We start from the raw sequence: 12,927 nt of genomic DNA, 5'->3' as shown, positions 1-12,927 counted from the left end.
CTCCCGAGCCTCCCCCGCCCCCCGGCGCCTCTCAGCCTCTTCCTCTGACTCAGCCACGTCATCCGGCCACCCCGGCACACGCCGGAAGTGCCTCGCGACGCGGGGCCGCAACCGCCGCCGGCCGCCCCACCCGGGAGGCGCGAGCCGTGGTTGCCCAGGGCCCCTGCTCTGGCCGCCCCGCGCGCCGCCCGGTCGCCCGCCTGGCCCGCTGGGGCCCCGGGCCGGCCGCCCCTGGGCCTCGGGAGCGGCGGCGCGCACCCACGGCCTCGGCATGGAGCCTCTCGCGGTGCCTGACCCCCGCGCACTTCGGGCCTCGTCCGGGCGCTGGGAGCAGTGTGACCTTGTCCAAAACGTCTAAGTTTTCTGGTCCTCATTTTCCTCGGCTGTGAGATGGGGTGGGACCTGCAGCCTCTGGAGCTTGGGGGATCAGATCAAATAACCGGTTGCAGGCTCTCGTCACCGCCATGAATGAATTACGAGCGCCTCTCATCATCATGGGAGCTTGTTAGACTCGTCCAGGAGTGGAGAAGTGTTTTAGATTCACTTGACTATTTATCGGGCTCCTACTACTCGATCTTGTTGAAATTCTTACTCATTTATCTGTTCGATTATATTGTTGGTCTCCTGTCCACAGACTTAAACACCTCTTGGAATCTGCCTAAGCAGAGATCCTGTGCACTGCCATTATTTCCTGTGCCTAGAACAGTGCCAGGCCCCCTAGTAGGAACTTAAAAAATGCTCGTCTTGTAAATATGACACTACCATCTACACAGTCTCTAAGCCAAAAAGCTGAAACTTGTAGTGGGACCGTCTCTTTCAACCATCAGCAGTCAACAAGTGGTAGAGTTTGGTCTCTTAGAAATGCCTCAAAAATTTATTTTTCCTCTCTTTCTTCTGCCGGTAACAGCCAACCTCCATCTCACTGCATTATTGCAACAGTCTAACAGGATCCCTGCCACGAATCTTCCCTCCCTGTTTATTCTCCCCAACAGGTGCCAGAGTGATCTTTCTAAAAAGAAACCTGATTATATTCTTGTTTAAAACACTCCTTGAGGGGTGGCTGGGTGGCTCCGCCAAGTAAGCATCCTACTCTCGATTTCAGCTGGGGTCATGATCTCAGGGTGGTAGGATCCAACCGGCATCCGGCTCCTCGCTCTGGGGGACTCTGCTGGAGATTCTCTCCCTCTGCCCCTCCCCCTGCTCATGCACCCTCTGTCTCTCTCAAATTAATACTCTTTTAAAAATCTTTTAAAATCGTTTAATCTTTTAATGATCTGTTTAAAAATTATTTTTAAAACACTCCTTGAATTTTGTTGAAATAAATCATGGAATCACAGCTAAGATTTTCATCTGCCAGGCACTATTCTGAGCCCTTTACACCTGTTGACTCATTCAATCCTCACAAAAACCATATGCAGCAGGTCCTATTAGTATGTTCATTTTACAGGTATGATAACTGAAGCACAGAGAGGTTAACTGGCTTGCTGAAAGAGCAGTCAGTCCCAAGCAGTCTGGTTCCAGAATCAGTCTTTCTTACTACTAACGGACCTCGTTATGACCATTTTAAAAAATGAAATAGACCTGTATGTACTGGCATGCAGTGATATTAAGAGATACTTTTTTTTTAAAGATTTTATTTATTTATTCGACAGAGAGAGAGACAGCCAGCGAGAGAGGGAACACAAGCAGGGGGAGTGGGAGAGGAAGAAGCAGGCTCATAGGGAGGAGCCTGATGTGGGGCTGGATCCCATAACGCCGGGACCACGCCCTGAGCCGAAGGCAGACGCTTAACCACTGTGCCACCCAGGCGCCCCGAGAGATACTTTTTTTTTAGATTTACTAATTTTAGAGAGAGAGAGAGAACACGCATGAGCAGGAGGAGTAGAGGGAGAGGGAGAGAGAATCTGAGCACAGAGCTCAACATGGGGCTCGATCTCATGACCCTGAGATCACGACCTGAGCCGAAACCGAGAGTCAGACACTTAACTGTCCACCCAGGCACGCCAAGAGATAATTTTAAATGCTGAAAAAATAGAGTATAATCCCGTTTTATTTTTTAAAAGATTTTTATTTACTTATTTTGAGAGAGTGTGTGTGTCTGTGTGAGCAGGGGGAGTGGCAGAGGCAGAGGTTGAGAGAGAATCTGAAGAGGCTCGGTGCTGAGTATGGAGCCAGATGCGGGACTTGATCTTAAGACCCTGAGATTACGACCTGAGCCGAAACCAAGAGTCGGATGCTTACCCAACTGAGCCACCCAGTGCTTAGAATATAATTCCATTTTAAATGGTCCTATATTAGTCTACTAGAGAAAACAAACGGAAAGATGATGACGCAAACAACTAACACCAGGTAAGTTTCCTCTTTGTACATACCTGTAAATATTTGGATGTTTTTTACAATGACCATGTGCTATGTATGTAATCAGGGGGAAAGATTTCTTGCTAAAGGACAGCCCTGCTAACAGGCAGCTGCACAATCAGACCCTAATTTATCAGACTCCGACTTTACCTCCCACCAATCTCTATATCCTGGCTTCATCCCTATATTTCCCAAATATACCATGTTTTTTATACTTGTGTGCCTTTGCCTAGAATGCAAATAAGTGGACAACCATTAGATACTCCTTCCAGACCTAACTGAATTATCACCTCTTCAGTGAACCCTTGCACGAACCCCTCAGGAAGTTGAGCATCCTTTCTTTGGGATTCCAAAAGCATTCGGTGTGTTTTGTCATAGTTACTACCTTTCATCTCGTCTTCTGTACTACATTTCGACATTTCAAAAAAAAAAAAAAAGCTTTAACAATTATTAATCCAGTAGAGTTTTCAGGGATGTGTATTTATTGTTTTTTAAAAGATTTTACTTATTTGAGAGAGAGAGAGAGGGAGCAGAAGCAGGGAGAGAGGCAGAGGGAGAGGGAGAAGCAGGCTCCCCGCTGAGCAGAGAGCCCAATGCAGGGCTCGATCCCAGAACCCTAGGATCGTGACCTGAGCCAAAGGCAGACACTCAGGCAACCGTTGGCCAGGCGACCCTACGTTCTGACATTTTATGATGGCAAGGACTATCATTTGTTCATCTTTGTATCTGTCCCAGCTGCTGGAATAGCGTTCATCACATCATAGACAAACTATTAGGTGAGTGAAAGAAGGAAGACATTAATAAGTAAAAAGTCAAACTGCATAGAGGATTTACACAATACTTTCTAGCCAGTCTACGAGACATCACAAGGCAGTACATGATTAATCGCTGAATGAATTGCACACCAGTAATTGCTATAGAAATCAGAGGGGGCGTCTTATACATCTTTGCATATCCCTAGAGCACCTAGCAAAGTGACTTGCTCATAGTGAAAGTCAGTAAATGCTCCGTGAATGAATCATCACTGCTTTTGAATCAAGTGATGAGGCGCAGCTGAAGAACAAGCAGAGCAAGTGCTGCATTTCGATGGATGAGCAGTTTCTTGCGTGAACATCCATCACCAGCCCCCACAGGAGTGAGGCTGCAAGCGCTCGTGCGGTGTTGTGGGGAGCACTGCGCTGGCAATTGCTTGGGGGTGGGGAGGACACAAGGAAAATTTAAAGTATCCATTTGGGCAGCGTAGACTTAAAACCAGGGAATTACACACACAACAGAGAACAGGCAGGACAGTGTACAAAGAAAAAACCACACAAAACGTGACCAACTCTGCAAATGTTCAAGGGGCAGTAAGAGCAATGGGCAAGTAGAGTGCTACCAAACCCTGTTTGGTGGAGTATTTGGAAAAGTTTAATGGTGGGGAAGAGCACAAAGGGTCATTAACTCAACAACTATTTAGCAAGCTCTACTATGTGCCAGGAATTCCGGTAGGTACTGGGAAATGATGATAAAGGGCTTTAGGTGGTAAAAGTCTGATAATGGTAGGTATGAAAAGAAGGAATAGGAATTAAATAACTGGCTAGAGGAAAAGGAGTGTGGCTTCAAATATCTTTGGAAACTGATGACTTTACACTAAAAAATAGGACTCAGAAGCGCCATCAAAATCAGGGCTGTTCTGGGCACCTGGGTGGCTCAGTCGGTTAAGCGGTTGGCTTCAGCTCAGGTCACGATCCTGGGGTCCTGGGATCAAGTCCCACATTGGGCTCCCTGCTCAGCAGGGAGTCTGCTTCTCCCTCTGCCCCTTCCCGCAGCTCATGCACTCTCTCTCTCTCTCTCTCAAAAATAAATAAAATCCTTAAAAAAAAAAATCAGGGCTGTTCTGTCAGACTAGGGAGTTTAAAACATTGCTATAGCTTATTTCACCAGTTTCTTCATCTAGATTAACAACCCCATTCCCTGACACCAAAAGGGATGGGAAAAAACACACTAGTGAAAAGAACACCCTCCCCCTCCAATGGCTGTACAGCCTTTTTATGATAGTCCTATAAGACTCAGTTGGTTATAGGGCTTATGGCCAGTAAATGATCCAGAAACCCACCATTTCAATCTTTTATTTTGATAAACATGATCTTCAGAAGTCTTGGTCTATAAATAACAACATATCTTTTGATTTCCAATGTCAGGTACTGTTGGAGAAGGTAACTGTGAACGTGACCACCAGCTGGCCCTTGCACTGTACCCTGGCGGTCGGATGATCCTCACCCCCTTCCCTGTCTTTGGAATATATACTCTGCCCACCATTTCCAAAGTGGGAGCTGCTCCAAGAACATAGACTTGAGTGAGTAAGGTGTTGAGACCCTCTGGGCGGTATATGCCTCTCTTTTTGAACTTTTAAGACTCTGGTGGGCAGGTGAGGAGATCTACTTGCCTTATGGCTGCCCAAGACAAGCCTTGTATAGGGGCTAGTTTCAGATCACCTTTTCTTTGAAATTCTATTTCTTATTTCTACTTTGTCATGTTTGTCTTTCTAGTTATTTACTTCTGGGGTGGGGCAGTTCCATTGCTATTTATCACTTTGTACCTCTCTTTTCTGTTCTAGCTGAAATGTTCTAGGCAGGGAAAAGCTTTGTAATTGTCCTAAGTTCTTTTTAGGAAGGAATCACTTACAACAGTTGGTTCTCAGACTGAAATAAAACTGTTATTAATGCTTCCTCAGCCAACCAGCTGTAAAACCACTATTCTTTGAAAGAGGAACACAGAAAACCATCTTATTTCCTGGTGGATATGGGAGAGGGATCTAAAAACTCCCAACTACTGAGGTGATACAGGACAGGCTAGAACCTCCCTTTTTTAGTAAAAAGCAAGAAAAATGGAAGGGAGAATAAGTACTTAGCTTGACTTGTAAAACTACTCACTGAAGTAATTTACATACTATCACTTTGCCTAATTATGGCAAAGCATTAGGGATTATTCACATCATTAAATACGTCAAGTTAAATTATTTGATTGCAACACCAACCTCTTGTTCATAGTCTCTCAGTCTTCGTGCTTTGTTGCTTATATTGTTGGGTTATCTGCTCACAGGTTTTAATAGGAGACGAAAGAAGAATACTGGCCTAGCAACTGGAGGACAATGTGGTACAGTTAGAAGCAAAGGCAATGACCATGAATACGACTAATAGCTTCACTTTCTATTGAACCAGCTCATAAAAAATCTTGAGGAAGGATGGTGGCAGCTGAATTGTTTCCCAAAGCATCATACAGAGAACTTTTTTAACAGTGCCTTTGGATACCTACTTACAATTTAGTTTCTGATCCTCACTCTATTGAAACCCATGGTTTTGTTACATAATATATTCCTAAAAGTTGGGTGTGTGGAAGTTGAATAAATGTATAATGGGTAGTTCTGTTTCCAGAAAATGAAGAATTTCACCTCATCATTAGAGACATTCTTTGATGACATGGAGCAGTTTGGACGTGCACTGAACTCCTGACCATTTCCACCCATGCCTCAAGTGTGTCACATTTGTCACACCCAACTTTCTAATCAGCACTTTCAATATTATGTTTTCTACTTACTTTCACAGAAGAATAAAATGTAATCAAATATCCCGGTATTGCACAGTGATGTGCATACAAAGAGGCCAGCACCACTAGCCGGCAGTAAGTTTTGCCATGTTATTGATCTAAATGCTTATTAATCAGAGAATGTACAAAAATCTAAATTTGGCATCTAAGAGGGGGCTTAGAGATACTGAATATTAAAAAAAAGTGTAGCTTTTATCAAAATCAAATGTGCTTAAGAGATCATCTATAAATAAGAGGAAGGACAACCATACCAACATTATAATTTCTTGTTCTCCCTTTATCCCACATTACCCTCTTTCTCCCAAATAAGTGACAAGGAGAGTAAAGGAACAGCTGCAGAATGGCTACTATGTGCCAGGCATTGTGGTGGGTGATTTGCACAAACACTCTCTTAATAGCCACGGCCAATAGCATATTTTATGTCAGAAAAAAGATCCACGACCCAGAAGCTATTAATTTCAATACAGTCCTTGTTTGCTGGACCAATAAATGAAATTGGAAAAAATAACAACAACCCTTAATCATTAGAAAAGAACACAATAAAACTGTACTTAAATAGATCATTAATACTGTGGCTTGTATGTATCTGTGTGGAATAGAGAATACATTTCATGAAAAATCACCAGATTTCTGATATTTTTTAAAGAAATGTGTCTGAACGAACTTTACAGTACGTTTAAGTATCAAATTAAGGATCTGTGCTTTAAAGGTAAATTTCTGTGCCAGTGACCCAAAATTAATGACATATGTGACATATGACATAGTGACATATGACAATTATGACACATTAATGGCTCTCTATTCTCTGTACAGATATCCCAAATCTAGTGGTAATAATAAGGAAATAGATAACTGTTTCTATTTTACATTCTTCCTTTCTCTTCTGACCTCTTGGCAGAGAAAGAGTCAAAGATCCTTCTCTCTCCTTATGGCCAGAACTAATAAGACCTATAAAGTCCGCAGAACAATAAATGTGGTCATTGGTATCCCAGGCTTCTGGTTCCCAACCATTTACAGATGTCCCTTGGCAACAATACTGTTTTGAAAGCATACTGAAGTATAAATGCCCAAATTGAAAAAAATACTTGGTAGTCCCATGCCTGGGAGATAGGGAAGAAGGACATTTCTGGAAGGTCAATAATCATGACCAAATTTCTGCATGTGGGCATTTCTTGATGGAGAGCGATTGGTTATCTAGAGATTGAAAGTGTGGTGACCTGAAATTAAGAGACCCAGATTCTAAACACATCTCTTCCTCTGACCAACTGCATACTCTTAGCTTCTGTGGAACCTCAGATTTGCCTTCTATATAAAAGGAGTTAGGACTAATCCGTCTCTAAAGTTTTTTTCAGTTTGTTCCATGTGACCGGGCCTGGCATTTAGACACCCTCCTGAGCCTACAGAAAAGTTGAAGAACCATTTAAAAATCAGAACAGATCTCCTTACCCAAATACTGTACGTCTTAAACCATAACCACTTCTAGAAGTTAGTCTGGACTAGCAAGTAAGTAAGGCTTAATATAAGTGCGTTTCAGTAAAATCACTTGTAAAGTACATTTCTGATCAATCTTTTCAGGCTTCTGACATGCCAAATTTGAGGTAAGTATTCCAATTCAGTCTTTATCCTTCCGGCAAACAAGGATATGAATCAATATACTTGGTGATGGTGAATAAAGTCCTTAGTTTTTCACTTCTTCATGCCTTCATAATCTCTTCTTCAAGGAAAGCCCAAACCAGCAGGGCCACAACAGCATCAGCCATGAGAGCAGGTCTTAAGGTCGGCAGTCCTGCTGTAAAACTCAACACGAAGACATCATTAACAGGCTGAAATGGCAAGTCTTGAAGTCCGGACGGAGGCAGGTTTTAGGAGGAGGGATCAGCGACCTCTGGGTGGAACAGGTGGAGGAGGATGGAAGGTCTCCCTGGCTGCAGGCCTGAAAGAAAAGATAAAGTAACTATTTTAAAATGAACTTGATTAACTAGTTCTTAGGTATCCATGGTTTGTTGCAAACTTGGTAAACTATGCAAAGAACACGTTCCGTAATCAATGAAACCATTCGGACCGCAGAGTGGCATTCCTGCGGGCTGTGGATCACAACCTTAGCTGCACATTGGAATCACCAGGGGACCTTGAGAAAATACCAATTCCCAGGCTCTCCCCTAGACCCATTCCTTCAAAACCTCTAGAGGATAAAGCTCAAGCACCCACAACTTTCTAATATTGTCCCTCCCCCAACGAGTTACATTAACCATGTCTTTTATTTTCTGATACTTTGATAACTGGAGCCTTGCTAATCCTGGAGGGACTGCCCCTCCCATGGCAAACTAATTCCTGCAGATAGCAACTTGCTGATGAGTACACCTTTCGTATGCAAACGAACCAGTCCCAGCCTATACCCCAACCACTTCCTTTATGGGCTCTCACATTTGGGCCACTATCCATCTGCCCTAATCACGCGAGCGCCAAGTGCCAGACAACTAGGGACCTTTGCCCCAGAGTCTACTGAAATTAATCAAACTAGCCAATCCTAAATCTGCTTACCCTACCTTCTTTGTGCCCTCCTGCAGAAACCACAATAAAAGCTGTGGCCCATGTTCCCCTCCTCCACTGCCTTTCCCCTGACTAAACCTGGTACTTCCCCAGCAGGCCCCCGTGGCATGAGGTGCCCCGTCCTTTTGGGATCTATGAGTACAATAAACTATCTTCTCAAGAGCAGTTGTCTCCTGATCTGTTGACCTTACCATACCGGAATAATAACAAGGCCTTGGGCGCCTGCGGGCTCAGTCAGTTAAACATCTACCTTTGGCTCAGGTCATGATCCCAGGGTCCTGGGATCTAGTCCTGCATCAGGCTCCCTGCTCAGCGGGGAGTCTGCTTCTCTCTCCACCCCTCCCCATTGCTCGTGATCACCCTCTCTCTCAGATAAATAAAATTTTTAAAATAATAATAATAATAATAATAATAATAATAATAATAATGCCTATGTTTTAAAACACCAGTGATTCAAATATGCAGCCAGGCAAGAGACATACTGTAGGAGGGGGTCCCTTGAGAGAAGAATTAAGAATTTCTAAAGTCTGCTTCTCATAACTACTTCCTCATGGGATCACTAAGTGTGTTATCCCAATTCCACATTTGCTTTCCTAGAAGCCCCCCTCCGTGTTATTCTGGATGGTTTTTAAACAGTCCTAAATGCCATTCCAGATAGACCTGGGTGAGTCCATTTACAGAGAGGTTCAACAATTGTGGCTGGTGTTTCCACATGTGTGCTGTAAAACCAATATTTGATTCTCTTGGAAGCAAGTCAATAAGTCAAGAAAGAAAGCTTTGTCAGGTGCTGTAACTGAACTGTGCTATCCTGGAGGTGCATAGTTGAGGACTGAATGAATCAATGATTAAATATTTACTAAATGTCTCTTGAATGCAAGTTTTACGTAGGTCAAGGAAATGACAAAAGAGTTGAAGAAAGAGGGGCTGTCTCAGGAACAAGGTGGGGAAGCAGGAATAGAAAAGAACTGCCACGAACACCCTCAGGAGGCCCTGCTGTGGCCTTCAGAAGTAGATGGTTTTGTGTAGTTGCCTCTTTATCCAGAAAAAACAAATGGACCATCTCCTTCTGCCTCCCCAACCTGCCCTATGGAGCAGGGCTTACAGGAGAAGGCTGAAGGACAGTCAGGTAATACCACTTATAACCTGAGTAAGCTTAGACTTCTTCCTGGATTACTTGTTTGCTTGCTTGTTTCCTTCCTTCCTTCTTACCTTCCCTCCCTCCCTCTCAATAAACACTTATCTACTATGTGTCTACTCCTGGGCATGGGATATAGCAGCAAGTACAATGGACATGGATCCTGCCCTCACAGTGCTAAGAAGGTAATGGAGACACTGCATTGTTTTGATAGAGGAAGTTCAGAACCAATGGGAACATATAGCAAAGGTAATTGTGCACACATCTGGAGGACAAGTTCAACTTCTCTGAGCATGTTTCTCATCTGCCCAACAGAAGTACCTCCAGATACGTCCATCAGAGTGTTGTGCGAGGCTTGGAGATGACCATCGGAAAGGAGGCAGCACAGTTTGTGGCTTAGAGTAGGCACTCAAGAAGCAAAGCTAATAATGTTATTATTAAGAACAGAGATCTGTTCTTAGTCTTTTTCCCATGTATGCTCCATGAACCTTACAATTTATCACCCACCATGAAGACGGTCATGATTCCCTGCTGGCCGCTTTTCCTCTCTCTGCTGTCCCAGCCCAGGCAGCTGGAGTGGGCCTACCAGCAAATTATTTCTGTATTTTATTCTGATGAACAATCCCAACCTAGGATTGGAAGTCCTATCTGAGGGAAATGGATTTGTGATTATAGACATATCAGAACCATGGAAGTAAAGAGCATTAAATCAGAATCAAGGGGTGGTCTATAGGGAGACAGCCTCTCCAGGACACTGGGAAGCTGGAGTTGGAAACACAAGTGCCCAGAGATACCCAAGAACTAGCTGCTTTCCCCTCCTTGTTGAGGATAAGGTCTTGCGGCTGATGAGTTTGGTTCAAGAACCCAGCAATCTTAATGCTGGTTAATGTTCTTTTAAAGCAGGACTGTTATTTAGCTGGTATGCTTTTGTATGATCATAACATTGTTGAAAATATTTTTAAACTTCCCTATTAGTAAATAGCTTCTGTCCCAAGTACCCTCACTCCCTGACCACTCCAGCCCTTCCTAGGGACTCCACAGACCTCTTTACAAGTCTGCATCTGAAATGTTACCTTCTGGCACTGTAGGAGGCCTCCGGAAGTGTGTTCTGATTAAACAGGATCTTGGCTTTGCCTTAATGGGGAGTGCACAAGTTATTAGTGATTGACAAATCACTAGTAAATGGCAAGATATGTTTAAAAACAAAGCAGCAACGGCTCAGTAAGATTTGGGCTTTTTTGGTTTTGTTTTTTTTTTTTCAATTGGCAGGACCTCACCTGTGAAGAGTGTGATACTGTTAGCTGCCCACTCTCTAAGGACCAATGCCCTGAAAGGGAAATGCTGTGCAAAGATAGAATGCATCTGCTCCCGTTCCCCATCCACCTTCCCTGATCTGAAACACATTGAGAACTTAAAGGTGGGGTGTGAAGCCTCTTTCCACTAATCTTTGACCCACCTGCCCTGCGGCAGATGACCTGTAGCTAACTTTTTAAAAGATGAGTAGTCTAACACAAACAGTACCAATCTCTCCATCTATCCATTGATTTGCTTACATGATAAATATTTATTAAGTTCCTACTATGTTCCAGTTACTGTGCTAAGCACTGGGTCTGGGGACTGTAGAAAACATGTTTTAATCAAAAACAGTTTCTATTCTTTCAAGGCTCACCATCCACTTGAGGAAACAGATATGTAAACAAGGACCATAACGTGGAATGAATTATAATAAAGGTATTTGGAAAACCACAAGAAGGCTCATTCTGCATGAGGGAAGGCTTCATAGAGGAGGTGATGACTAGACTGAACCCTAAAGGATGTACAGGAAGTTTCTAAGCAGAGGTTGGAAGGGAGTAGGGAGAGAGCATTCCAGGCAAAACGCACAGATTGGGCAAAGACACGGTTCTAAATGGCACAGCTCACTGGGCATGCTGGGGTGGGACATCAGTGAATACTGGAGAAGGTGGGACTTGAGGCTAGACACGGCTAGACCATGCTAAAACCTACAGCATTAAATGTGAAGGCTTTTATGCCAGGAAGTGACATCACCAGCAATTTCTGATCTAGAAAGCGCGCTCTGGCAGCAATGTGGAGGAGGGAGGGAAGTGTGGGTCTACAAGGATGAACATAGGCACTGGCAGATGGAGACGGGGTGGATCCGAGAGCCGAAAGGGCAGGAGAATGGACAGAGTCTGGAGACATGCTCTGTGAGAGCTGCCAGAGAGGCAGGGTTGGAGGACGACGCCTGGGTTTGGTACTTGGGCAAGTGAGAGAACCATGCCATTATCTCAGGCTGGGAACTCACCAGAAGAAGACAGTTTGGGGCAGAGAATGGCAGATGGGATGAATTCAGTTTTGCACCCGCTGTGTTTGAGCCGTCTGTGGGGCATCTGGGTCAAGGTCGCCAGCAGACAGTAGAACACAGAGGGCTGAGGGAGATGTGGCGGTTTGGTAGATGTGTCTCACTGGCAGCTCGAGTCCCAGGGACAGCATGTGGAGTGAGCAGAGGAAGGGACCAGGACTGGGAGGGGGTGACAAACACTGCATTCCCAGTGCTGTTTGAGAGCAGAGGCACTCAGGAGACATAGGCAAAGAACAGTTACTGATTCCCAGATCTGGAAGTGGAGAGGAGACGAGACCCCCAAGGTCAGACTCCCCTGTCAGCAGGTCAAACATGGAAGCCATTTTATTGGCTTATTATTTGTTCAAACATCTCATTTTATTATGTGAATTGCATACATACTTACAAAACAACTGCATATTTGCAAATCTTTCTTTGCACCAAAAAGGAACCCAAAAGCCAAGCTCTATCAATTACAGGTTTCTTTGCAAACACCATTTCTTTGGTAAAAAGTGTTTTCCTGGGGCGCCTGGGTGGCACAGCCGTTGAACATCTGCCTTCGGCTCAGGGCGTGATCCCGGCGTTATGGGATCGAGCCCCACATCAGGCTCCTCCGCTATGAGCCTGCTTCTTCCTCTCCCACTCCCCCTGCTTGTGTTCCCTCTCTCGCTGGCTGTCTCTATCTCTGTCAAATAAATAAAATCTTTAAAAAATATATATTTTAAAAAAAAGTGTTTTCCTCCTTTTTGCTCCCATTTTTATCAAAACATGCTTCCAGACTCCCCCAAAAGTTCATCAGCCATCTCTGTTTACACGTTTATATGTATCCCAATTTCTATCCTTTAATTTCTGGAACCTGTTTCTCTGGTTGTTCTCTTTTTCTCTCCCATTAACAAAATCCCACAGAGTCTTGCAGCTATAGTTTCAATCTTGACAACTATTTTCATCTTGGTGCAATTAG

General features: G+C 44.1%; 1 protein-coding gene and 1 long non-coding RNA gene across 3 annotated transcripts in view; one reads left to right on the top strand and one right to left on the bottom strand.

Annotated features, from left to right (window-relative positions):
• The first annotated feature begins 56 nt into the window (after positions 1–56).
• On the top strand, positions 57–7,635 carry LOC123783975 (uncharacterized). Its single transcript, XR_006777349.2, has 2 exons — positions 57–2,349; positions 4,539–7,635. It is a non-coding gene; the product is annotated as an uncharacterized LOC123783975 (long non-coding RNA).
• PIK3AP1 (phosphoinositide-3-kinase adaptor protein 1) overlaps positions 4,449–12,927 on the bottom strand; it is a 113,710-nt gene continuing 105,231 nt past the window's right edge. For both annotated transcript variants that reach the window (XM_045784979.2, XM_087862849.1), the window contains one exon: positions 4,449–7,876. In XM_045784979.2, the coding sequence (XP_045640935.1) occupies positions 7,819–7,876 (58 nt within the window). In that variant the 3' untranslated portion in view covers positions 4,449–7,818. The remainder of the gene's footprint in view (positions 7,877–12,927) is intronic.

The sequence above is a fragment of the Ursus americanus genome, chromosome 6, assembly GCF_024610735.1.
Source record: "Ursus americanus isolate L20-20 chromosome 6, mUrsAme1.1.p, whole genome shotgun sequence".
In the NCBI taxonomy this organism is placed as follows: domain Eukaryota; kingdom Metazoa; phylum Chordata; class Mammalia; order Carnivora; family Ursidae; genus Ursus; species Ursus americanus.
The sequence above is the reverse complement of the archived record's forward strand: the minus strand, read 5'-3'. Positions and strand labels throughout refer to the sequence as shown.